This window comes from Hippocampus zosterae, chromosome 17 (genome assembly GCF_025434085.1).
Source record: "Hippocampus zosterae strain Florida chromosome 17, ASM2543408v3, whole genome shotgun sequence".
NCBI lineage: Eukaryota > Metazoa > Chordata > Actinopteri > Syngnathiformes > Syngnathidae > Hippocampus > Hippocampus zosterae.
Genome location: NC_067467.1, coordinates 14,035,566 through 14,050,583, shown reverse-complemented (window position 1 = coordinate 14,050,583; position 15,018 = coordinate 14,035,566). Strand labels below are relative to the sequence as shown.

General features: G+C 39.2%; 1 protein-coding gene across 1 annotated transcript; it reads right to left on the bottom strand.

Moving 5' to 3' along the window:
* Positions 1–6,582: 6,582 nt before the first annotated feature.
* Positions 6,583–13,384, bottom strand: LOC127590227 (pyruvate dehydrogenase (acetyl-transferring) kinase isozyme 2, mitochondrial-like). The gene is made up of 11 exons (XM_052049734.1): positions 13,063–13,384; positions 12,204–12,345; positions 10,930–11,001; positions 10,648–10,835; positions 9,955–10,044; positions 9,794–9,871; positions 9,640–9,716; positions 9,364–9,462; positions 8,098–8,208; positions 7,900–8,013; positions 6,583–6,842 (listed from the first exon to the last, which is right to left on the bottom strand). Exons 1-11 carry the CDS (start codon positions 13,190–13,192, stop codon positions 6,699–6,701), a joined length of 1,245 nt encoding a protein of 414 aa, XP_051905694.1. The 5' UTR covers positions 13,193–13,384; the 3' UTR covers positions 6,583–6,698.
* Between the last annotated feature and the right edge of the window lie 1,634 nt (positions 13,385–15,018).

Genomic DNA, 15,018 nt, shown 5'->3' with positions numbered 1-15,018 from the left:
ATTTAATTAAAAAATTTTTAAAAAACACATGAGAATGTCGGAAGTTCTGGACTAATCTTATCCCGACTTAAATTTTGCCACAACTTTGTTGTTAGAACCCATTGACATAGCAATCGGTGGTGGCCCACACAATACACCTCTTGCATAACAGTAAAGATAAAAGTACATCACGCTACATATAAACATAAACTGCTCCATAGAAACTACTCTATGTGAATTGCACAACTTACATGTGTTGCCCTTCAAACTCGACAAGTGTCTTAACTGATTCTAACTGCTCATTAAACGTATGATACTAGTGTTATTCTACAATTGTAATTACGGTAAAGATGTGCAATTGTTCTTAACATTTCACAACTACATTCTGTGCATATTAATTACATCATCTATTTTTCCAACCTGGCACTGCAGTTTCCTCTGGTGTATTGCAACAATGTAATAAGGCATGTCAAGATATAATACGGAAAAATCGTTTTGCTGCAATTTCCGCATGATGAAATCGGAGGGGGGATTGGTTCTACTAACATCTGTATTTTTTTTTTGTCCTCTTCAAATGTTTAACTTTCAGTTTTATTCTGTCTTTTTCTTAGTGCTGCGTTTCTACACATTGTCTGCCAGAGAAGTAATTCTCTGTAATGGGATAAGCAGCAAGTGGAAGATGCAGAAATGGTGGCAGATTGACACACAGACTTTCCTCCACGTGACTTTAGTATGCATTGAACGAATTGAATTTGACTTCCTGTTCCTATTTATTTGCTCGAGAGTCAAGGCAGTTGCTTTTCGACCAACTTTGCCAAGGACAAACAAGAGTTGCCGTCTATTGGGCGATGCCAAATTCAAAGCAGTATGTCCACTTTAGCATTCAGAGTACTATGCAAGGCCAAAGTGATGGTGGCAGGCCCGGGCTTCTCTGTTTAGCCTTTCAGGAGGATCTCGACTCACATATCAGAAACATCAGCAACAGCTGGAACATAATCCTGTGATTTGACATCGTCGCAGCTCTTCAGATGACAACCAGGGACTTGAAATGTATCACATTTTATGGACTCTTTTCATACTATACACGAAGATACCTTGCGATCAAATTAACCCAAAGACATGTACCGTAAATGAATAAGAGAATACATAAAAGATTGACATCTGCTCAAGAAAATGAAATGGGTGTTGTCTCGCTTAGCTACCCTCTGTCTCCCTCTTTTTCTCTTGTGTCTCAGCTTTGCTACTGAGCCTTTTTAGCTGACCTGCATGGCATGAACATCACCAAGACATGGAATGGTCTCAAATTTTAAAAAAGGCAAAAATGTATTTGTACTCGGTGGCGATATAAAGGGACACCATCGTCATCAAAGCTACCATATTTTCTGCACTAAAGGGCACTTCGGAGTATAAGGCACACCCTCAATGAATGGCCTATCCTAAAACAGTTTTGATATATATGGCACACCACATTACAAGGCATATAGAAGCTACAATAGTGGCTGTGGTTGCATTATGCATCCACTAGATGGCACTACGCTAAAAGGATTGCAATACAATACAGATTTATTTATATCGAGCTTTCACAATCTCTACAGCTGCAACAAAGCATTTTACACAACATTTAAAATACCACATGCAAGAAATCAGAATATTGGTCCATATATAGCTCCCTCAGGATGAAGCATGAAGCACGACACAAAGTCCATAAAAATCCAGGGGGGTTCTCTTTGGCAACACATGAGAACTAGTCACAAACATGGATATGAAAGATAAACATAAATGGCATTACAAAACAATAAATGAAAAGCAAAAGTCATGACAACAAAAAGGCACACAGACCTTGTGGGCTCACGTCCACAAAAGAGGCTAAATATCCTTAGAAGCCTTGCTTGTCTCCTTCCTTCGTTTAGTCAGTAGTTAACTCTGCTTTTTGTATTATCTTCGTTTCATTATGGCTGTGCAGAGCTCACAAAGTAGTTGTCTGTTGGAGTGTGTGTTGGCGAATGCACATGTCGATTTGTGTCGGGCAGAACCCTTTTAGGTTACAATTGCTTCCTGCTAATAATTATCACTAGATAGGCATAGGATAGGCATGTATAGGCATGTATAGGCATAGGAACACCAACAGCGAAAAAAACTAATTGGCAATATCAAGAGACTGTACCACCATATATAAGGTGCATCGGATTATAAAGCGCACTGTCAGCTTTTGAGAAAATTGAATGTTTTTAGCTGTGCCTTATAGTGCGGAAAATACGGTACTTTATGTTTAAAGGAAGACCCAGATCATCAGTGCAACACAACGTCCCTGGGAATAAATTTCTGACAATATGATGATGGAAGAAAAAAAAAAGCTCCACACCTCAGGGGAAAAGTGTTGAGAAACTAAAGCCAATAAAGTAACGTCCATTATTCAAGCCGGGGGTTTCAAGAACTATTCTGATGACACAGTGTCAATGGAATATTTCTTTAACATGGTATACAAGCATGGATATTTTTGCATGACCTCTGCAAGCCATTCTGAGTAGCCCTATGCATAATAGTACAGAAACCAATGAATGAATGGCAAGTTACTTTTGCAAATAAGATAGAAATTCTATTTTTGCTACCGTTTAAAAAAAACAACAATCTATGTGCAACTGTGTTTTTTTTTTTTTGTCTAAGTAAGCGAATTTGGCTGTCAGCCTACTTCGGTCTCTCCTTTTGTTAAATTATCATCACGACATATGTCATGGTAACTTCCATACCTTGTATGCTGTACAGCCGCATATTTGGAAATGTATTTCCACAGCGTTTTGTTTTTTGTGATTTTGCACATTGTTTTTTTGATTCCGCTTGAACTTTTGGCAAGATAATTTCTGCAAAACAATTCAAAGGTTCCCGTGAAAAGAGACAAGCGATTGGATGACATCGAATCATTTGCAGGATTGTTCTCATTGGGTCAAATGTTACAATTCTCTCTTATGGGAGGGGCGGCGTGTGTTTCGACTGTCACCACCACTATTTTTTCTGTACTTTTCATTTTACTGTCATTTTGTTTTATGTCCTCATCTCAGGATGGAGTGTCAGTTCTTGGGGGGGGGGGGGGTCCTCACATTGTCGCAAGACAAGAAAAGTACGTTTCTATACGGCACTATGATATGCTGAAGTGAAATGCACATATGGGATAGTGTTGTTGATTGAAATCTAATCAAAATGGGAGATTGTGCCTAACAGTATTGATCATTTCTCCCCCCAGGTACCTTATATGTGATTTTCAACTGTCGCGATTTATGCAAATCAGCTATTTGTTTAACGACTTGTTTTCAAAAGTGCTTTGTTCAAATATTCCCAGCTGACTGTGGTCAAAGTGGCAGTCTACATCCTGAAATTTCAGTCAATTCCAAGAAATATAGAGACAGACAACCATTCACATTCTAATGTGTTTTGACATATTCAATGCAGATTTTCCTCCCTATGCCAGAGAGGTCTTGTTATGACTTCCTAGTCAATATCCAATCAACACACACACACACACACTCACACACTTTTGTGAACATTCCAGTATGCCAACATTTTCCTTAATTTATCAGAGAATAATGCAAAAAAACAACAACAACAACATAACAAAAATTCTGCAGGAAGTGACTATATATGAGGGTGTATAATTTGGTGCTCATTGTTTGGCCTTCGCGGAGGTCTGTGTTCCAATTGACTGTTGTCGTTTTTTGTCGCTGTTCACAATAATACAAGAGCTCATAATTCAGGAAGATATTGGACAAAAAGATCGACAGTGTAACAGAACCCGTGTATGTTTAAGATGATTGATTATTGTTTGTTTTTCTTGACTTCAATTAAGTATGGGGAAATTGTGTATAGTGTAACCCAAAAGGCAAGAAAAAGAATACAATTATATTGCAATGTACAGTAGTTTACGACAGTATTCCAATGATAAATAAAGTACAGTCCTACGTTGTTTTGCCCAACATCTTTTTACATTCTCACGCTAATGTTTTGCATAATAAAACTCTCTCTTCCACTGTAGCTTTGTTCTTTCAAACTCTTTTTGTGATGTGGTAGAAGGTATCATTTTGTCTTCCTAATCTTTGAAAATTCTAATGCAGTAGAAATAGATGAGTTTTCAGCTATACTGACACCAGGATAAGGAAACATGAGAGGGAATGCAAGATGAGGGTCTTTCCTCCATCAATGACTTTTATGTGTTTCTGCTGAAATAATAATGTCAAATCCCGGAGTGTGACAAACTTAGCTACAGTAAATCAAAAGAATTGATATCAAATATTTCATATCGAGTGAATCAATATGAGATATATGTAAATGGAATGTTTATTATTTCTCTTATATTTCTGACACATGTATAGAACAAGACTGTATTAGTTACTTTGTGAACGAATCTTTAAAAAAAATATGTTTGATACATCTGGAAATTGACTATGAATGCCTATTTACCCGTTGCAGATAAACCATAAGGGCAAACAAACGGTAAAAGTAAAACCCTTCGTGGGGTGCTAAGAAGAAAGCATATTACCTTTAAAAAGAAAATTGGTGGTGGTGGTGGGGGGGGGGGATTAAAGCTTCTTGCAATATTTTCCATTTGTGCCTTGTGCTTTTATTTCACTTTACACTGGACCACCAGCACATCTCTCCTAAAACAGCCTCTAGTGGGGATGCTCTTTTCTCCTCCAGTTTTAGGCCTCACAATATGAATTGGTGGATATAGCAATTAAAAAAATAAAAGAAATAAAGAAAAATAACTGAATAAAATCCTAGCTAGCTAGCTAGCTAAGTAGGTAGATTTTGAGTGCTCATGAAAACAACTCATCCTTCCTTCAAAGAAATCGCTAATTTAATTTAAGATTAACATGAACGAGGGATTAAAACCTTGACACAGTCATATTGCCTAAATTATTCATAAGAGTCATTTTGTTTATTTTGGAAATACATTTTTCGAACGTGTTTAGTGTCAACCATGCTAGATTCATCAATGCAATGTGGCTATATTTCATCCATCCATTTTTTATTCTGGGTGTCCTGGAATCTATCCCAGCTGCCTTTGGACCAGCCCGCCCTGACAGCACTAGGTAGCTCCTTCAGCCAGAGGCTGTTACACCCGCGCTGTAAGAAGGAGAGATTCTGACGCTCGTTCCTACCGACTGCTGTCAGGCTGCTGAATAAAAATAACAACAATAATAATAATAATAAATAAATGATGTGATGTGTGTGATGTGATGTGAAAAACAATTGTAAATAGCACTGCAATTTATCCATTTTGTATTTATATTGCAGTTAATTGAACGGTGTTTGTTTTTTTCTTCTTTCTACCCACATTCTTGCTGCTGGAGGCTGTAAATTTCCCCAGTGTGGGACAAATAAAGGATATCTTATCTTATCTTATCTTATCTTATCTTATTACAGGGCAGTTGCTGGCTGCATAAAGTACAAACAAACACAGTCACACAACCATTCACACACAAAGTACACCTAAGGACAATTTAGAGTCTTCCATTTTTTTTAAAGCTAAGTACCAGGAGAAAACCCACAAAAGCATGGGGAGAACATGGAAACTGCACCTAGGAACGCCAAAGCCTGGATTTAAATCCATAACCTCTGAACTGTGAGGCGGAATTACATAAAAAATAAAGTTAGCTGAGATGGGCCACAATACATTTGTAGTAGTTCCATATGTCAGGTTTAGAATTGAATCCCCCCCCCCCCCCCCCCCCACAAAATTTACATTTTCTAACAAGCAAATGCCAAAGATTCAGTGGAATGGGCCATGCAGTATTACACATCATATGTGTATTAAATGTGTCCTGTTTATCAGTTACAGTACAACATTGCTCGAACAAAACTTTATCAGGGTTACAAAAACACACAGCTGTTATGAAGCGCAAGTTCTTCAAACATTGCTAAATAATTCACTTACTGCATCACGGCAGACAGCCGCAAAGTCAAAGTCTACTTGAGGTCATTACTGTACAATGAGTAATGTACTCAACTTTTTGTTGTATAACTTTGTGATAAGTTTGTTTGCGAGCAAGGTTTATTGCTTTTCTCCTATGCAGCTCATGGGCCTAACACGTACGCACTCCATGGTCTGCCGTCACCTCTTCATCGGACGCTACATCGACGAAGAACACAAAATCAGCACAATACATTTATTGAATGTTTTGTTTTTTTATGTTTTTATTTATTTTTACAAAAATATCTGCCATTTCTTCCAAATGTTCAAATATACAACATAGCAAAGGCACTTTGAATTGAAATGAGGGAATGAAACCAAGCACAAAACCTCATTCATATCACGTGACCACTCACAATGACTCAAATCCCAACATACTGTATAACAGAATTGAGGATTTTCAACTATTCACACCGCTGTAACAATATCAGCAAATAAAGGTTCAGTGTCCAACTGAAGCTGTTCGATCATTTCAAATGGATCGTTCCGGATTTAACTTCTCGATGTGTTTTTCAAAGTTCCGAGCGCTTCTCTCTCACTATGACTAACCCACTGGATGTTCTACCTCTAGGACATGCGAAAAGACAACACAAATTGTGCATCCTGAGCAACCGGCGTGCCAGGTCATCAGAATGAAAAACAAAAATAAAAAAGTTGGCCATCTTCTCTTTTGATTCCAATGTCCTGTCCTTTCAAGGGTACTTTTGTGGTCAAGCATAGTATAAAATATTATATTTTGTGTCTTTTCTTGGCTGAATCACTTGGCCATTCGAAAAGCTGTGAGATCCAGTGGCTCCTTAGCGGGAACACACCAATCGTCTGCTTCCAAATTCAGCTTGTAGTGACGCAGGGCAGTTTTGTTAAAAACGGGCAACCTCTCAACTGAGTCTGTCGACAATGCCTGGAGAGACAAAAAAAAAATACAAATAAAAAAGCACTGCAATGAAGGAATTGAAATAAACACGTATAGGAGAAGTAACTGCTTCACATATTGACACAAAATCAAGACAAACTCGCAGAAAATGTTTTCTCTCCAATAAAGGCATGGACATAAAAACTAGATTCTGTTGATAACCTGATAACATGGAATAAATTGGAATGGATGACTTAACCGTGACCGACAGTCTCGATTTGTTTACATTCTAAACTATTAACGGGGCATCCACTGCGCAAAGTTCGGAAAGCGTTTTTTCAATCACCTGAAACATAGTAGAAGTTTTAATAATGACCTCTTGTTGGAAAAGACGCAAAGATGTGAAAGGCAAACTTATGTTGTAGCAAGCGACCAATCACTTTTCCTAAATTATTCCCAAAATAGGCTTATACAACATTCTAAATTCATAGTTGAGAGTGCTCTGGCTCACGGGTGTCAAAGTCAAGGCCCGGGGGCCAGATCTGGCCTGCTACATCAATTGTTTTATGTAGCCTGTGAAAGCAAATCAAGTATGTCAACTTTCATGATGCTTGCTAAAGTCTGAACCAAAATTGTCATATCTATTCAATAACAACAATATCTGAACAAGTCATTACTGACCTCTGATTTCAAAACAATTTATCCATCAATTTGTTGTTCACTGCGCATGTAATATGTGAAGGTGGTTAAACAGTTTCAGAAAATTCAGTCAAGACGGCCCTCCGAGGGGAAACCGTAACGACAATGTGGCCCATGACAAAAATGAGTTTGGCACCCCTGCTCGAGCTTGTACTCCAAACAGGATCCCTACAATAAAAACTTTGGATGTTTTTTGCCACTATCGTGTGTCTTTTCCAATCAGAGTATACCCATTGAACAAATATAGAAGAAAAAGAGATGCCTAGCTTTATTCACCGTAATGTTACAAAGTTCGCGGGGCCCAACTGGAAAACATTTCAGGACCAAAACGGCAAATTCAATTGAATCTGAGAATAATAATTCCACACAATACTGTGATCTTGTTTTTTTTTTTTTTGTATGTTACCTTCAAGTGTATAACTGCATCAGTGCCATAACCTTCCATGGAATAAAGCTGGAGGTCTCCTTGAAAGTAGCGAGCATAGAGACGAGAAATGGGCAGTCCATAGCCAAAACCAGCCTATAAATACACATAATACACATATGTTAGCATCTTTTCTTACAATCAGTTGTGGGGTTTTGTGTGTGTGTTGAAAATGCTCACCAGAGGGGCTCTATGTTTCTCCCCTATGTCTGGTCTGGGAGCCGTGGAATACATGTAGCTGAATAGACGCTCGGTCTTCCTAAAAGGAACTCCGCCACCTCGATCACTCATCTGTTGGGAAAAAGAGATTAGAGGGGTTTGGTCTAAAGTTTTCGAGTTGAACAGCAACAATGGCTACGTACATAAATATACTGCCGCTTCACTTATTATGCAAACGGTTTGTAATACCAAAGAGGATAATCCCATCTAAATATGGAAATTGGGGGTAGGAGGTATAAATGAATTAGGATTTTTTTTTTTTTGAGGATTTATGCAACCACATTAAGGGGTCAGTGGGTGAAAGAGGAAACACAATAGTTTGATTTATAGCTCCTTTCTCCCTGACACGTTCACATTGTTTCGATCTGAAGTGTGAGTATTTCCCCAAAATGTTAATGGCGTCTAGGCTGTTGATCATGAAGAATTTAAGCACGACTAATACAGAACACTTTTTAAAATATTTAGACTGAATCCAGAACACATTTTAAATTGTTTGAGTAGCACTATGAAAAAGGATACCCAGCTACCGTATACAGTACAGTGGTACCTCTACTTACGGACGTTTCTTCATATGTAAATAGATGGATGTGTGTCGATGCAGTGTCCTGTTCATTCGCCCCTCAAGCCATGAGGAGTTCCGTTTTTACGGAAATGTGGATCACCCAGAAAAAGTGTTCACCAGTCGGGCAATCGCTCACTGTGCTGATGTTTGCCTTGGATATTTTTGAAGGACATTTAAAAGCCAAGAAAAGCAAACATCCTTGGATCAGTTCTATACAAAGCGCCAGACAAAAAACACTTCTGAGAGTGAACATCGACTTGAGGGCAAAAACCAATGAGGACGCAGTTAAAAGTTAAATGACCATTATTTTTTTTATTCTTTACTCTATTCTTTGTTTTTTACATTGTGCACAACTCTCATTTATTGTGCAATAATCTAATTGTGACATGTATTTGTTCCATATTTTTATGCTTTACAAAACATTTATGTCTGAATTTTAGGGGTGCTTGGAACGGATTAGGGAATTTACATGTAAAATGCGTCTCTACGTACAAAATTTTCTAGTTAAGAACTTTCTTCCAGAACCAATTCATTTCATGAGTAGAGGTATTCTCTTCATCCATTTCTATCCTGTACATCTATCATATTCCTCAATGGATTCCACATACATTCCCAAAGACAAAAGACATTTTCTCGGTTCACGGCATTGGTAAAATGCTGGTCACCTTTATTGACAAGTCCTCTCCACCGACTGAAACCAGGACCTCGATGGGCGGGAGGATCCTGCTGGCCTCGTTGTTCTCAATGGTTGCCCTCATGGCATTCTGCAGCGAGAACACACATTCGTTCGTTTGCTCAATCTTTGGTACAATATTTTTTTTAATTCAATTAAGGGCTCTCATTAGCTCAGTCTGCAACTGAAGTGTCCCTTTTCCTCTTACAGACAAAAGAAATTGCTAATAATTGTTAACGGAAGTCATTGCCGCTTTGATCGTCATTACCTTAAAGAGCTCAAAGAGCATGTGGTACAGGTGAGATGGGATGTAAGAGATCTGGATGGGCTGCCTGATACAGTTGGCTAAGGGGAAGAACAGGAAGTCAAGAATTTAGATTCACATAAAGCAACCAGCCAAAAGGGATGTCTGTGTTTCTCACCATTCATCTGTCTCAACTCCAGCTCAGGTGCACCCAGATAATATTGTTCACACATCAACTTAGCGCTCTCATAAGCATCTAGGGAGAAAAAAGTCAATTTAAAGTTGCGGTACGAGATACGTAAAATGCTAGAAGCTGACAGCGGGCAGACAAGGACTGACCTCGGACAACCTCAGGCACATCGCACATAGAGTCGATGCAACCAATGGTGTCAGGGTGAGTGGGGTTTGTGCTTCCACTGAAGACAAGCGCTGTAGACAGAAAAGGAATAATAATTAGTTTCATCGGGTTATCGGTTTATGAGATTAATATAGACCTCATCTCATGAATGTTTGGTTAGAAATGATGTGGCCATAGGATACTACGTACAGTTCCGAGTGTGTATATACTTCATTTTCCGCACCATAAGGCGCACCTAAAAGCATTCAATTTTCTCAAAAAGTGAGCCCACGAGGTTTGTGTGTCTATTTGTTGAATCAATTGTCTAACTTTTGTTTTGTAATGCCATTTGGTATTTATGTGTTTCATGTCTGTGTTTGAGAACAGTTCTCATTGTTACAGGCAGTGGTTGTGAAGGCTCTATGTAAATAAAGCTGTACTGTATCGCGTTGTATTGTATTCTCGTTAGCATTAGCACCATCTAGTGGATGCATAGCGCAACCGCAGCCAATATTGTAGCTTCTATTCTGTGCGCCTCATAATGCAGTGCACCTTATATATGAAAACAGTTTTAAAATAGGCCATTCATTGAAGCTGGACCTTATAATTAATATGAAGCGCCTTATAGCGCAGAAAATACGGTACTTGGTGTCGAATGTCGGTATTTTCACAGTGTGTGTGAGGCCGCCACTCACTGTGTTGGTTGATGAGCATGCGGATAGAAATTCGGCTGGTGTAGAAGCGGTCCAGGAAGTACTGCATGTTGTGATCAGTGACAGGGTCCTGCCGACCGTAGGCCTCCTTGTACTCAATGACTCCCTGAGCCATGGTGGGGACCACCTCATTGTGCCTGTTCCTGATTGCTTCCAATACTTCTACAAACCTAAGATGAGAGCATGAAAAACAGCACCGGGTATCCTGTAAACTTCTGCACTAAGCTGCTCTGTTATTTCATTCTCAAATAATGCTGTCCTTACGTCTCGAGAGTTTTCTGGTCATCCGGACTCTTGTCCAGAAAATCCAAAATCTCCATGAGGCTTTGGATATACCTAAAGGAGAGTACAAGCATACTGTAGGTCTGACAAACAATCACTTAAGACACCCATATCCTCCTTGTTGCGTCAGTGTACATTTCGGAATGTTTCATCCGGCGAGTTGAATAACATAAACAGACTGGTGCAGAATGAAGCTGAGAGGAAAATATCCCCACCACGCGTCATCACACGTGGTGAGCCTCTGTTGCCACTCCAAGAAAATAATAGCAACATGAAACTACGCCACGCCCATATCAAATCCCCACATGTCACTTTTTCTGCATATGGGAATGACGTTATTCTGAACGTGATGTTCCCTTCAGCTCCAACAACGTAAAAACACGAAGAGGACAAACAAGACGCAGAAAGGCGGGGAAGGGTGTGGGGAACTGGGACAAAGTTCATCCACTTTAGCCGCTTCTCCACCCCTCTGCTCTGCGGAGGAATCTCTTGGACTGTTATTTATAGCAGCTGTATTTAGTATACAGTACCATGATGAGATATGAAGCATTCTCAACAGAAGCGTGTTACACAAATTAGGGACAACTGATTTGCCTGTATACTAATAGACGAGTTTACCGACCCGTCAAGTGTGAAATTACGCTACCATTTCAACTTTTTGTGATCTGCCTGATTTAAAAAAAGAATTAAATTATCAAGCCATTCAAACGTGTTGTAATTACAGTTCATCTGTAGACATAAAATTATATATAAAAACATAGTGACCGGACCGGACCGGCCCACGAATAGCAAAACTCCATGTACTGTATAAGTGTGTATCAGTGACACCCTTTCAAATGCATTGGAATATTTTTTTAAACCAAAAAATTATTTAAAACCAAAATCGCTGGCAAACATCAAATATGCATTTTCCACAGAAAAATAGGGGGGGAAATAGAGAAGGGGGTGTGGGGAGGGGGAGCAACACCCTGATAAATAAATGCTTTTTGTAAAATTTTGAAAAATATTGAATAAACGTGTTTGGTTTTTTAAATGTGCGAATCAGCAGGTGAGTCCACTGTACTTGTGTTTAAAAATGTGTCCGGTGCATTAGCCACATGCATGGATCTGGACAGTAATTGACAACAGCATTTGGCAACTTGCACTATCCACAAGTGAAAATACAAACAAATTAATGGCCCCTTTTTTTCTCCATACTGACTCGGTGTTACGATAAATGCTGAAATAGTCATCGTCAAAATCAATCAGTGACTCACCAACTCTGGACCAGTTGCACAGAAGGTGTGGCCAGCAGTTGGTCCGGCAACAAGTTGATTTCCTTCATGATGTTCGACAAACGCACGGGAAGCTCTTGGCGAAGGAAGATGAATGATGTGCGCTCGCACGCATTGGTTGACCCTGGAGAGGAAAAGAAGTTAGATCCAAACATTTAGCATTTCATACAAACAATAGCATTGTGGTCATGGTTGTAGACTGGAAAATTCAGTACCCTTGTAAAAGGGTTGAGGTGTTCTTGTAAGCCAGTCCCAATGACAATGACTTGAAAATAAATTTATATATATACTGTAAGTATATGTATATATATACAGAGAGAGAGAGAGAGAGAGAGAGAGAGAGAGAGAGACTCATTAAAAAGAGTTTGCCTATTTTTCTGCTGTCATCAATATAAGATAAGAAAACCTTTATTAGTCTCGCAATGGAGAAATTCACAATTCTCAGCAGCAAAGTAATGAAAGGAAGAAGTAGAAAAACAACATATAGCAGATCGGTCAAGATCAGTCATGCTGCCCTAACCCAATATTTTTTTTTATTTCTGTCCACAGTGAAGGTGCTGTCTCAGGCTTACAAAAACAAATTGGAGAGGGCATTCATTCAGCCTTTCACATTATGTCATGGTTAACTGTACAAGATTAAGTATGATGATGGTTTTTGAATTAGTAAAGATATAGGTTGCCTTGAAAATGTATTTTTACACACACATCGTTTGAGTACATATAAGGCTCGTATCACGTGGAAATTGCATCGCAAATGAAAACAAAACCAACCGTAAGCAAACGCCGAGCAACGGCGTTTCATTCGTTATAGAGACTAAAATGTGACGTAAAGTCCACTTACCGAAATCCAAGAATTGCTTCATCGAAAGCGGAGATGGGGAAAATTTGGAGAAATGATCCACATGTTTCGGAACGTTGGCCATAGCTGCCGCCTTCACCATGGATCGAACAAACCGTATTCTACTCGTCATCCTAAATCAATAATAAATACGGGGTGCTCCAATTAATTAAATTCGGCGATGTAGACTTAACTTACAAAAGATAATCTTTCGTTTCCATTATGTAGCAGCACTCGTGAACTGCACATTTATTACACAGTTTCGTGCCTCTCGGCCAATGAGAAGATGAGGTGGGCGGAAGCCAGCCAGTCACATTCCAAGTACTGAAAAGAGCTGCACCGTCGAGGGAGCGTAAACAAGGCAGTCAGTCTCCTGGATGACTGACCTGGTCACGACGACAATTACATAATGTTCTCTTTCGCTCGCCGATAAACAACCGGGATGGAAAATTGCAGCACTCTGTTGTCATAATATTAACACTGACAATATTCGCGCTAGCGAGAACGACTGTCGATCAACTTCATAGTCGTAACATGTTTTTAAAGGATGGATTGAAAACAAAAAACACGTGACGTAACGACAGTAGTGACGTCATGTTGATTTCGTCAAATCAGACAGTAGTACCAAAGATTTTGTTTTATCTTGATTAAACGAAATAATATTATGCACTATTTGTCGTAATTGTGTGCACTACACGATAATGTTGTGGAAGTGACATTTTCACAATCTCAACTCAAATGTATTTATAGAGCACTTTCAAACAGCCACCGCTGCACACAAAGTGCAATGGACAAATAGAACATACAAGTGTACACAGGTAGCAATACTTGGGTATTACTTATTTCTATGGTAGCATATTACCGCCACACCAGATAAACGTCACTTGAGCATGTTGTTATAGCGTGATAAATGTCATGTTTTAACCTGGAGGATTATCCTCGGCCTCACAATGCAGAGGTGCAGGGTTCGTTTCCGGCACGCATATACAAACAACAAACACACACTCACAATCACACCGAGGTACAATTTGGAGTGTTTCATTAACCAGCACGGAATCGAACCCGTGACCTCTACACTGTGAGGCCAATGTGCTAACCAGTCGTCCACTGTGGCACCTAGAGAAAGAACATGACAAAGCTAAATGTAATCAAGAGCAAATCCACAAAAACTTCAATCAATGACAAGAAGAGATGCATAGTTAGGTAATTAGTAACTTTGATCTGTAACACACACAAAAAAATGTTGTTTTTTCCCGGTGTGGTAGAAATATGCCTAAATTGTGGCTGATGAGTTGTGCAAAATCTGTAATGTTTTGTTCATAGTTTCGATAAAATTTGATTTTGATTTTCAAAGAATGACCACTTAACCCTTTCATGCACCCTATTACCTGATAACATGATAGGCTGTCCACTGTAGTGACCGCTGTTCCTTAACAAGTTAAAGAAGCTGTTGTTTTCTTCACTTCCTACTATGTAATGTCAGACCCCCGCCCCCTCCCCAGCTGTAGTTCAACAGAGAAGTCGTCACAGCAAATCTTGCAACAGACTACTTGACCATCCTTGCCTAGAAATTTTTCAATAGCATTTGCATTGCTATTTCTATCTTCTAATGCTCTTGATTCGCTGCGTATCCTTGTTGCTCATCTCATCCCACTGACGCAAGGCTGAATCAGAGTAGCATTGTCATCCGGAATTACGTCACGTTTGGTGCAGCTGTCTTGCTGTCCGGTATTTGAAGTCAGTGGAGATTTCTGGGACAGAACTGTATGTACATTCAAGAAGTGCTGTAAGTACAACATCTAACTTATTCATGGTTTGGGGGATTGGGAAAGTGAGATTCAGGGTAATTGGACTACAGTCCAAATAGTGATACATTGTTAAACTAGCAAGTACTGAGTATTGCTTCGTGACCATAGTAAGGTCAAGCAACATGGTTTTGATAATTTGATGTTAAAGCAC

Bases quoted from the DNA above. Each gene is read 5' to 3' on its own strand.
- LOC127590227 (XM_052049734.1), bottom strand. From the start codon at position 13,192: ATGACGAGTAGAATACGGTTTGTTCGATCCATGGTGAAGGCGGCAGCT. The intron at 10,836-10,929 runs GTAAGGACAGCA...CTCTCATCTTAG, and splicing joins GACCAGAAAACTCTCGAGAC to GTTTGTAGAAGTATTGGAAG. The intron at 9,872-9,954 runs GTCAGTCCTTGT...TTTTCTCCCTAG, and splicing joins TGTGCCTGAGGTTGTCCGAG to ATGCTTATGAGAGCGCTAAG.